At 50.4% G+C, this 11,040-nt stretch overlaps 2 protein-coding genes across 2 annotated transcripts; both read left to right on the forward strand.

The window, feature by feature from the left end:
• Nucleotides 1-87: 87 nt before the first annotated feature.
• LOC309685954 (arf-GAP with dual PH domain-containing protein 1-like) lies at nucleotides 88-6,616 on the forward strand (the record flags this gene model as incomplete). Its single annotated transcript, XM_082498442.1, has 11 exons — nucleotides 88-178; nucleotides 1,168-1,298; nucleotides 2,201-2,292; nucleotides 2,380-2,462; nucleotides 3,192-3,304; nucleotides 4,070-4,216; nucleotides 4,645-4,728; nucleotides 5,073-5,135; nucleotides 5,644-5,715; nucleotides 6,207-6,438; nucleotides 6,526-6,616. 11 exons carry the CDS (start codon nucleotides 88-90, stop codon nucleotides 6,552-6,554), a joined length of 1,137 nt encoding a protein of 378 aa, XP_082354568.1. The 3' UTR covers nucleotides 6,555-6,616.
• A 2,765-nt stretch (nucleotides 6,617-9,381) lies between these two features.
• Nucleotides 9,382-10,488, forward strand: LOC309674288 (urotensin-2 receptor-like; the record flags this gene model as incomplete). The annotated part of the gene is made up of 1 exon (XM_082486301.1): nucleotides 9,382-10,488. One exon carries the CDS (start codon nucleotides 9,382-9,384, stop codon nucleotides 10,486-10,488), a length of 1,107 nt encoding a protein of 368 aa, XP_082342427.1.
• Between the last annotated feature and the right edge of the window lie 552 nt (nucleotides 10,489-11,040).

The following is an 11,040-nucleotide window of genomic DNA, read 5'->3' on the forward strand; positions in this document are numbered from 1 at the left end:
GAGGGTTGGCCCATAGTTGCAGAAGGTGTAGGCAGCTGCCCTCCTGGCTCTGCCCTTCCCTTCCCAGAGGGATAGCATTTAGACGTGATGGCTGGAGGCAATGAGAGGAGCATGAAGGCCCTGAAGGAGGTGTGGAGAAGAGCGGAGAACTCTTTGTGTGCGGACTGTGGGAAGCCAGGTGAGTCCCTGAGGGCTGCTGGAGGAAAAGTCAGAAGCAGGGAGCTGGAGCTGGTCTCTAGCGGCAGTTTGGTGCTGGCTATCTGACTGCACAGAGGCCTGGGGCAGAGAGGGAAGAGAGGCATTACTCTCTCTGGACATTCGCTTCCTCTCCCTGGAGGTGGGTTGGCAAGGCAGGAGGAAGGAGGTGCTGCCACAGTGCTGGTGGGAAGAAGGAGAGGGACACAGATGAGCAGGGGCGGTGTAGGTGCAGCACTGTGGGTTGTAGTTGTGTCAGATCTCAGATACAAATCAAGGTCATGCCCAGTCAGGACCTAACAGGAAAGCTCCTGGTGAAATCGTAACTGCTTCATAAAGAAGGCATGAATCAGGAGGGCACCGTCTCCTCCATGACTCAGCTATGCACTGACAACCTGCCACAGGCGCCTCAGAGATTTCTTTTACTGAAGGGCTTGCCCTCTTGAAAGGATATCCAGTTTGAAGTCCTACAGGCACTGCAAAAACCACCCAGCATACTACTCCCAAAAGGGGGACATGGAGTGTACCACCCAAGCCAAATTAAGACTGGGCTAATTAGTACCATTTAAGCTTCTAAAATTCTCCCTGGAGAATTTTGGATTCAAGGCCGCTTTCCACTTCCTGAGCCAAATACTGTTGGGCGTTTGCCGTGTTGCACTGAACAGCTCCTGGAGTCTTTTTCCAGAGGTGGTTTCAGTTTCATCTTGGGTGACCCTTTACACAAAGGGAGTTCTCAAAGCACTTTGTAGTTTTTCAAGGTTCAGGTCAACAGAGATTCAGATGAAGTAGCTGAAGCAGGGAGCGTGAGGGACTAACAGCTATGCTTTTTCCTGCCTGTGCCTTGGGTGTTAATTAATCAGCTTAGGTGAAACTGGGTCACCCATCTCTCTCTTTCTGGACTATGTTCCCAGTTGAGGCATGTCTTCCAGGGGAATATACCACCTCTACTCATACCCTTTTTTATACCCTCAGATCCCGACTGGGCATCCTCTACTTTGGGTGTCTTTATATGCCTCAGCTGCTCAGGAATTCACCGCAACATACCTAGCATCAGCAAAGTCAAATCCCTGAAGATGGACCACTGGGACGATGCTCAGGTGCAGGTGAGAGCTTTATCCCCACTAGTATGTCAGGTGGATTGGGTCTAGGCCATACAGTAACATGTACTGGGAAAATCAGCCCTTTGGTGTTACAGAGTTGGAGATTTAATCTGGTATGTAGTCCCTTTGCTACTCATACTCTGGATACTTAAGCAAGGATAACTCCACATAACCCACTGGGAGAGGGTTAACGCACTTACCTTATGTTGTCTCCCCACATCCTGTTACTTTATGGCAAATGCAGGGCTCTTGCAATGTATCTTGCCAAGGCTCAGGGCCTTTGTCGCTCCGGATTACTTATTTACCACTCGGCAGCACTGTCCAGCCTCAATGTCTCCTTTTGGTTTCAGCGGTCCAAGGGGAAAATCTTGGGCAATTCTATGCTCCGAGAAGAATTTCCAGATATAATGTGATCTCTTGAGAAAAGGGGCATTTATGGGAACTTGACTTCTCCCCGTTACACCCCCCTCAACCCATTAATCTTCAGGGGACTGAAAAAATTTTCTGGACATCCAAAGAAAATAATATGTATCTCACTGCTTTTTGGAGACGAGCAAAGAGATTTGGAATGTCCTCCCAAATGGCATTGCAGAGCTGTCATTGAACTTGATCTCCCCAGAGATGTGGGACATAACAGCAAATCTACTGAATGTGTGTGCACCCAGCCCCACGGAAGTGACATTTATGGCATTCTGTTGATTCAGTTGCAAACTTCTGAGAGTAGACAAGACCTTTGAGATCCACCTTTCTGTAGCCAGACTTTGCTGGGATTTTGCAATGGACAGGAAAGAGAATGCTCTGTTAGAGCTCAGTCTGCATCTAGCCCTGTAGTGGGTCAGGAAAGAAAAAGCCCAACATGAGTCTGCATCAAAGGGGAGGCACTAACTCTCTATCTAACTCTGCAGTTTCTGGCCAAGCATGGGAATGCTGTGAGTAAAGCCACATATGAAGCGCACATCCCTATTTACTATTACCAGCCAAACTACAATGACTGCCAGTAAGTTGCTGCATACAGAAGAAAAGGGGGAAGGGCAGTTCTGGGTTCCTCTAGTTCATTTCTGAGCTACCTGTCACCTCTCCCCAGAGTGCTGAGAGAACAGTGGATACGGGCCAAATATGAACGCAAAGAGTTCACCAAGCCAGGAAAACAGCTGCCATATTCTGATGGTAAGAACAGAGCACAGCATCAAAATATCTTGCCTGTGGCCTTTGCTGGAAGCTTTTGAGCACCATGAGGAGAAAGCTTATAGTGTCAGTGTTGGAAATCCCACATGTACTCCTAAGAACCCAGCTGGTACTTACAGGGCATTGTTTTGGGGAAGTTTAAATTGTGGGCAGCGTAGGTTAGCACTGCCATGGATTGCTTCCAAGCTTGGTATTACCAGCTGGCATTTTTGGAAAGCATTTTCTGTCCTGGTGGAGCCAGACCTCTGCAGTAAGGAATTTCTGTCCTGCTGCATGCCACCCCCTCCAACCACAGCAGTTGTCTTTGAAATGTCGTTTCCAGTGCTGTGACACAAGGTGCTGGAGCCCAAGGGCCAGAAGAGTCAAGTGGGAAGAGTTCTGGTCCCATGCCAGGGTCTGTGTGGGCCAGGACTCTGATGTTGACTGGAGAGAGAGCTCTCACTCTGTCAGAGCAGTAGTGGGAGCTGGACTAGGAGGTGGGAAGCATCTGGGAATGTCTTTTAGTGACTGTTTGTCTGGGCTGAAAACCCAGGAACATCATCATCTTCAGTTGTAAGTCAGAGGTGAGATCTCTCCTTCTCAGGTGTTTGTTCTCAGCAATAGTCCATCATGTGCTTTATCCCAGAGGTGTGGCTGGGACCCCAGGCTGCATGCAGGATGCCTACCATGCCCATGGGGGAATGCTCTTAAAAGTGGCCTTTGTGCTCCTAGGGGTGAAGGAAGGCATTCTCTGGAAGCGAGGCCGAGACAATGGACAGTTCCTACTCCGCAAGTTCCTCTTGTCTGAGAGAGAGGGATGTCTGAAGTATTTCACCAAGCAGGATGTGAGTATGGTGGTCAACTCCCACCTCAGTGCATACTCCACCCAGGGCAGCAGGGTCATAGAAACGTTTCTATTTCCTATGTATGTTTCTGAGGTTGCCTTACTCATCCCAGGCCGGGGATGATAACAGAAACATGTCACTGAGGAGAGGGGTCCCCTTCCTACTCTCAGGGTGACATTTTCCACACGTCCTCCCTTTGTGCTTCCCTACACCCTTCCCTCACTGCTGATAAAAGGGCTGATCTTTCACTTCACCCCTATCTGTTTGTGCAGCTGTCTAATCCTGCACCATCTCTGGAAACAGCCTCACCCCATGATGAGCCAAGTTGGTAAAAACCTGCTGTTTGGTTTGTTTTGAGGAGGGCTACCCTTATGCTAGTTCATCTCCCTGAAATGAACGGGGCAAGTGCTAGTATACTGTTGCAAGGGAGGGAATGGTTTGGGATAGGGAGGAGCAGGAGTGGGGTCTCTCCTTTTTGGGTCAGTTAGTCTTTAGACTGGCTCAGCTGTGAAGTCAGATGCACTCTTAGTGTATCACTAGGAGTTCCATAGTAGCCATAGCTCAAATCTAAATTGGAGGGGCTAGGCCACTGTTGGGGCTTGAGCATGCCTCACAGCGAAGAGAGTGTGTGCTACAACAGTTTTGCTGGGAAGGAGCAGTTATTACCTTCTAACACCCTCTGACCCTGTCTTACCCCACTAATTCAGCTCAGGTCTCTTTCCCACTAGGATTGCTCATGCATGACCAATGCCATTCTGTTCTCAGGCCAAAGAACCCAAAATCAATGTTAAAATAGATGTCATCAATGCTACATTCCAACCAGTGAAGATTGGGAACCCCAATGGCCTGCAGATCACTTATCTCAAAGACAACAAGACCCGGAATATATTTGTCTACCATGAAAGCGGAAAGGTATCTTGTTTTAGCATCAAACACTGCAAAGCAATTGTGATTTGAGAAACTGCTGCTATTAAATAGTCTGAAGCATGGTTAGGACGGGGTGTGTGTGTGTGCATTGCTGTAGGTAACATGGTGGGCGTTCTGACTCTGTGTGTGTGTGTCTGTGAGTTTTGCTGCAGGGAGCAGGGCAGGAGCATGGGCCGAGTTGGTTTGTGTGGGAGGAGCTGCCATAGAAGATGTGGAGATGTGCTGCCTGAGCATGCGGGGAATGGGGCAGCCGTGCTGGCTGTGTGTGTGTGTGTGAAGGAGATGCTGTAGGTGCTGGGGAGGGAGAGCTGCCTGTGTTTGTAGTTAACGTAGGGTTGGGTACAGCTGGGTCAATTCAGATGGCTCACTGTTGCTCTGGCTAAGCTTTCTGTCCCATCCTTTTCCATTGACAGGAGATAGTGGACTGGTTCAATGCCATTCGCTCTGTGCAGTTCCATTACCTGAAGGTAGCATTTCCCATTGCCAGCGATAATGAGGTAAGGCAGCACTAGAGCGCAGTGCTGAGTCTCCCGCTGGTACTCGGTTATGTGATAAAAGAGCCCATTAGCTACTATTAGATTCCCAGGTACAGAAGTGGAAATTGCAGTGTTTAGATAGAGGGATGGGAAAGTGTGTGTAAAAGGGCCTGTGATGGCCAGAGGACAACTGCTTTCTGCTGTTTCTGGGCACTTTGGAGACAGATGTGACTCCTGGCTAGGCAGTTCTGCAAATACGAATTTAAAAGGTGGCTGAATTTGGGGGAATAGACGGAAGGGTCAGGGGGCAAAAGCAAATAGCAGAGAAACGTGGCTAAGTACTATTATTCTTGCCTTTTTGTCAGATTAAAAATCGGCTTACAAGAAACTTCCTGAAGGAGGGATACATGGAGAAGACTGGTCCCAAGGTGAGCTGCTGTGGGAGAAAAAAAATCTATCAGGGACCTCAGAGAGAGCCTTCCCTACTTCAATGTTTTTCTCCTGCTGTTTCCCCATTCCCCCCTGAATCTTTAGACACCCGTGGGAACAGTGTGTGTGCACCAAGGGAGGGGAGAATAAAAGGAAGGGGAAGGACACATATGAAAGTAGATGAAGCCAGAGTCCCTGCTTTCTCCCAGAACAACAGATCTCTCTGCATGTGTCTGTGTGTGCGTGACCTTACAGGTATTTAGTGTCTAGATTTCTTCTGTGTCAACTCTGGGGTCCTTCACAGAAGTCCAAGAGTTGGGGACAGCAGTTGGGACTGAAAAATCCGATAATGATCCCCACTCTTATCAGCTCAGAAAGGGTAAGGAGGAGGTTGCTGTCAAGGCAGGGGCTTGGTTCAAGTGGTGGGGATGAATTTTGGGTATCTGTACGCACTGCTTGCGGCAGAGGGCACTGTCCCCTTACGTATGTCACCTCTTCCCTTCACAGCAGAGAGAGGCTTTTAAGAAGCGCTGGTTCACCCTGGATCACCGCAGGCTCATGTACTTCAAGGACCCTTTGGTGAGGGGGAGATCTGACCTCTGGCAGCTGCGGGTGACAGTGCTGAGGGCAGGGTCAAAGTGCAACCAGAGTCTGCTCTGCAGTAAGGGAGGCTTGCTCTGAATGGACTCTAGGTCTTCCCCTTTCCATCCCACTTTGTTCATCCTATGCTTTCTGTGTTTGTTTCACTGCTTGCAGATAATGTCAACTGGGAGGGCAGCAGTGTAAAGGTGGTGATGGGGAGGAGAGTGACACAGGGTGTGACATGGAGAGACAGGAGCAGCAGTTCCGCTCTCAGACTTCTCGAGATCTATGCTCTAAGATTGTCCTTTCCGCCACTGCCTTTGAGCATAGCCTCCCTGCTCTTCTGAATGCTATGACCACCTTCAAATATTTTGTGCTGCTACATCCTTATTCCTCACCTGCTCTCCTCCTGCCCTTAGGTGCACTGCTATTATTCCCTGGTTGTTCTGGGATTCTGTAAACCCCTCTCTTTCCCTCCTGATGTGCAGGATGCATTTGCTAAGGGTGAGGTGTTTGTGGGCAGCAGAGAGAATGGCTATAGCGTCCAGAAGGGATTGCCTTCGGGGACACAGGGCAACTTCTCTTGGCACTATGGCCTCACCATTGTCACCCCCGACCGGGAATACCTCTTCACCTGTGAGACGGAGACTGACCAGCTGGACTGGATCGCAGCCTTCACTAGTGTCATCAACCAGGCCATGACACCACAGGAATATGCAAGTAAGTGCCTGGATCCCTTTTCCTTCCTCTCCTGCCACACCAGTTCAGGGTATTGCCCTAATGCACCACCTTTTTCCTTCACTACAGTTGAAGCCTACTTCAAGTTTAAATCCTAGAAAGCCATGCAGGAACCTCGCTATGACTCGACTCTACCGGGTCCTGTCGGGTGGGCTGTCAGGAAAGGAGAGGAGATCGACATCAGAGAAACACGGTGCTCTTGAAGTGCTCTTTGAAGCACTTTTTTTCCCCTGTAGACAGTGCACTTTGTTCTGGGGGACAAATTAAGCTGCTTCCTTTCAAGTGCAAGATTTTGTGAGTCTGAATCCTCAGTGCAACCTGTCACTGTTGAGTTGCTGTGATCTGACTGGATGTGGCACACCTTGCCTGTCAATTGGGCCTTGAAAACTTGGCACTTGCTATGTTGGATGTGGGACCTAAAGTCACTCCTGCATGAAACTGCAGACAGCCACCTACCTTATGCAAGAAAACAGCTACCTGCCTGGAGCTATGCCCCAGCGGGTTGCAGGGGCTGCTGGACTAGAAGAGACAAGAAATGACTTCTCTGCTGGTGAAGAGATGTGAAACATATAGATATTTGATCAGTTAAAGCTTTGGTTGAGAAAGGTCACTTAAAAGATGTAATCTAATGGCCAAATGTGAAGCCTGTTTCCTCCTACTGTGTGTGGGCTTGAAAGCTTCTTCAGACCACATTTGTGTAGAGACCTTCCTCCAATTGCTACAGAGAATGTTAAAAGATCTGCTCAAAAACAATGTGTATCTATACTTCTGTGTATGTGGATAATGTGTGTGTGCAGGTAACAAAAAGTGGTGGGAGGTGCAATACTACCCTAAGGAAGATACTGTGAGGGATACTCGTGCCATTGAAGTTCAGCTGTCAAATTTGAGTCTCTAGTCAAACCAATGGAGGGAGGTTGGGTCTGGCAGAGAGCAGCCTATGGCATGTCTGATACAGACTTTGGACTCTGTTGGTTTTACTAGAGCGTAGGGTTTGATGTCTGGAGTTAGTAATACATGGATCTCTGCTCCCTCATTTTCTGTATGTCAAAGGCCTGGTGCTTTCATTCTGCCCTATACATTATATGTGTATATATTGTATATTACATACACATACAATTTTATGCAGTAGTAGGAAGACTGTATGCTCATGTCCTTCTAGTAACAGTTAGTCCTAAACACTAAATCAACCCATGATTCATATCTTAAGGATCAAAGCTCTCCTGGAAGAGCTGTGTTTCACATGCTGGAAGGAATAGCTGAGTTCTGCTGATGACTGTATAATCTGATGTGTCTGCAGTTTTACGCAGGCAGTGTGAGAGCAGACGTCTAATGTGTTAAGAGGAGCTAACTGGAATTAATGAGGCAGCCAGTATTTTCATTAGCTCCTAAGAAATGAATAAAAAATTCTCATTGTAATTTATTTTAACTTCCTAAACAAGCCGAGCTACTAACTACTAAGGCATGAGGTCTTTTCTTGGAAAAAAAAGGACAGACAATCAGAGCAAGCTAATGCACGAAGGATGCAAAAGAGCATGGCTGGAGTAGCCTGAAAACGCCTGAGAACTAACAGCAGAGTGGTTTGGTAATGGCACATCTGTCTCTGCTCCGCAAATTCTGTCCCACTGTGTCTGTTCCCTGAGATGAATGACGTTCAGATGCGGGTGAAGAAAGAGCAGGGTAGATTTGGGCGCAGAAGTGTGGGGGCATAGGTGTCATGCAGTGATGCCCCGCTAGAAGGCAATGGTGACTACCTAACACACTTCTGCTCCCTGCTTTGAGGTGAGGCAGCAGGTCTTGGGAGTTAAAGGGAAGGAGGGGGAAGGCTTAGAGGATGGTCTTTGGGGAGAGGGAGGAAAGAGTGGGTCTAAACTATCCAGCCCTTTGAGTCTCTAGGAGCTTGCTGCTGACTGAGGGACAAGAGTGGAACAGGGCCAGGTCATAGTAAATGTGAGATGTTCTAGTATCTGGTGGGCTTTCTTGCAAACCCGGGGGCTACATCTGTTGTCTCAAAGGCTACTCATGTCCTTGGAAGGGAGTGGGGGACAGGCCCCCTCAGCCCAGCTTGGCTAAGGGCCAAGGAGACCAGTGTGGCAGCTCCCTTGCCTATCGCATTTTCAGGGCTGGCCATCGTTTCCCTTCTAAAGCCACAGTGCGATGCTTTCCCCCGCTGCCACATTAAGGAGTCTTGTCTTTTAGTTATCTCCTCTTTCAAATGAGGAATACTGTGCAAGGGAAAATGGGAAAAAGAAAAAACAAGAAGAGGGAAGAGGGAGCTAGAGGAAGGCACTGGGGAAGAAGGAGCATGTCTGCAAGAAAGAGGAGGGAGCCAACATGGCTCCTCAGCTGGTGGCTAAGAGCCCAGTATAAACTGGGACTTCGTTCACACTGGTGTGTGAAGATGAGTCAGACACATTCCTCCAAGCAGTAGGCAAGGCAACTCTCCAGGGGCTGGTTCAGGGGGGCAGACCCCACCCCTCCAGAGTCTATCTGAGCAGAGAGGACACAGACCTGGGAGGAGAAATCCTCTTGTCCACCGAGTCTGCTGGTTTTCATGGGCCCAGCGAATGCTGGAAAAGCAACAAGCGAGGAGCTGGTGAAGACCAGAGACGGTTCCTCCTGGCTGACAGAGGTTATTTTGCACCTATTCGTCTTGAAAGTGAGGGAGGTGTCCTCTTCTCAGCTCTTTGGTGGTTAAGGAAAACTACCGGATGGAGGTTGCTGTGGACAAGATCAGCGAAATGGACTGGGCAGCTGGAGGTGAGGAATAGACATCTCTGAATAGACATATATGTCTGATGAACTCTCGCCATTCTTCCCTCTTGTGTTAAGGCTAGACGTGTCCCATACAGTGAGGGGGGAAGGCAGAGGGAAGGAACAGGTCTCTGTTCTGACAGCCTGACTTGCTCTTGCTCACCCTACCCAAAGATGTCTTGTGATCCTTCCCTCATGAGTGCAAGGCCTGGAGAGGATCCTGAGGGTGGAAGCTTCTTGGAGGAAAGCAGTGGTGTGGGTGACAGCAGTAGTGCACTGGGAGGTGACAGTCCGGTCACGGGGCCGCTGGGTGCAGTGCTGCTGGTCATGTGCCTCACTGGGATGATGGGGAACATCTACACGGTGGTGGTGGCCTCTGGCAGGGTGGTGGGACGCTCAGTGGGCTCCTTGGGAGTCTATGTGATCAACCTTGCCCTGGCTGACCTCCTGTACCTCTCCACCATCCCCTTCGTGGTCTGCACCTACTTTGCCCATGACTGGTTCTTCGGGGACGTGGGCTGCAGGCTTTTGCTCAGCCTGGACCTCCTCACCATGCACGCCAGCATCTTCCTCCTGACCGCCATGAGCCTGGAGAGGTACTGGGCGGTGGCCAGGCCACTGCGGGCTAGGCAGGCCAGCAACACTTACCGCAAGCTGGCCACTGTTGTCCTCTGGCTCCTCTCGCTCCTGCTTACGGCCCCCATGATGGTGATGACCCAGCTGCGGGAGGGGGGTGGCCCCCACAAGCGCATCTGCATCCCTACCTGGACGCCATCGGCCTTCCGGCTCTACCTGACGGTTCTTTTCGCCACCAGCATCCTGGCACCTGGCATGGTGCTGGGTGTTGTCTACGCCCGCCTGGCCCAGGTGTACCAGTCTTCTGCTTGGGGCCTGGGGCTGCCGGTGGCTGGCCGGGCCTCTGCCCGGCGCCTCTTCTCCAGGATCTCCACCATTGTGGTGGCCTACTGGGCCTGCTTCCTCCCCTTCTGGGCCTGGCAGCTGGTCAGGCTGTACTGGGGTGACGGGCTGGGCATCGGCCCCACCGCCCAGGCCTACCTCAACTTCAGTGTCACCTGCCTGGCCTATGGCAACAGCTGCGTCAACCCTTTCCTCTACACCCTGCTCGCTGGCACCTACCGCTGGCGCCCCAACTGCAGCGGGATGGGCACGGCACAGCCCCCGGCACCTTCCCGGGAGGTCACGGCACAACCAGTGGGAGGCCACAGCATCCCCCTGGCTTTTGGGGAATCATCAGGGTCTATGGGAGAAAGCAAAGGGTGAGCAGCGCCCCAGGTTGGGAACATCTCCCAGTCTTTGGCTGGGGTCAAGTTGAGAAATAAAAGTCTGTCACTTTCCATGCTGGCGTGCGCTGTCTTCCATTGTCGTTGTTGTGGTGTGTTCCCCTTCTTGCCTTCCCCTTTGCAAGGCCACTCACCCTCCTCACCTGTGGGGAGGCCCCTTGTCTCGAGGATCCTGACTCCCTCTTTAGGTCCTTCAGGCATTGCACACCAGCCTCCACCTTGCACAAGGCTAGGGAGTGGGTGGAAGGGAACAGTCAGCCTTGATACATCTAAATTATACAGCTGGGGAACCCTTGCCACCCCTCACCTCGCTCGCAACGGGCTGAGCCATAACAAAGTCAGGACAACAGTGAGTCACAGATTTCACACGACCAGTGAGTCATATCAAGAAGCAGCCGCACTAGCAGGAGAACTGAATAAGGTTGATCCTCTTGTAGTAAAGCTCACACTCAGCTTTCTTCCCCCACCCTCCACAAAAAAATCTCTGAAGAGTCTTTCTAAAAAAAGATTCCCATGTGCAGTTAAGAAACAT

This window comes from Vanellus vanellus (genome assembly GCF_965231255.1).
Source record: "Vanellus vanellus genome assembly, chromosome: 1".
Taxonomy (NCBI): Eukaryota; Metazoa; Chordata; class Aves; order Charadriiformes; family Charadriidae; genus Vanellus; species Vanellus vanellus.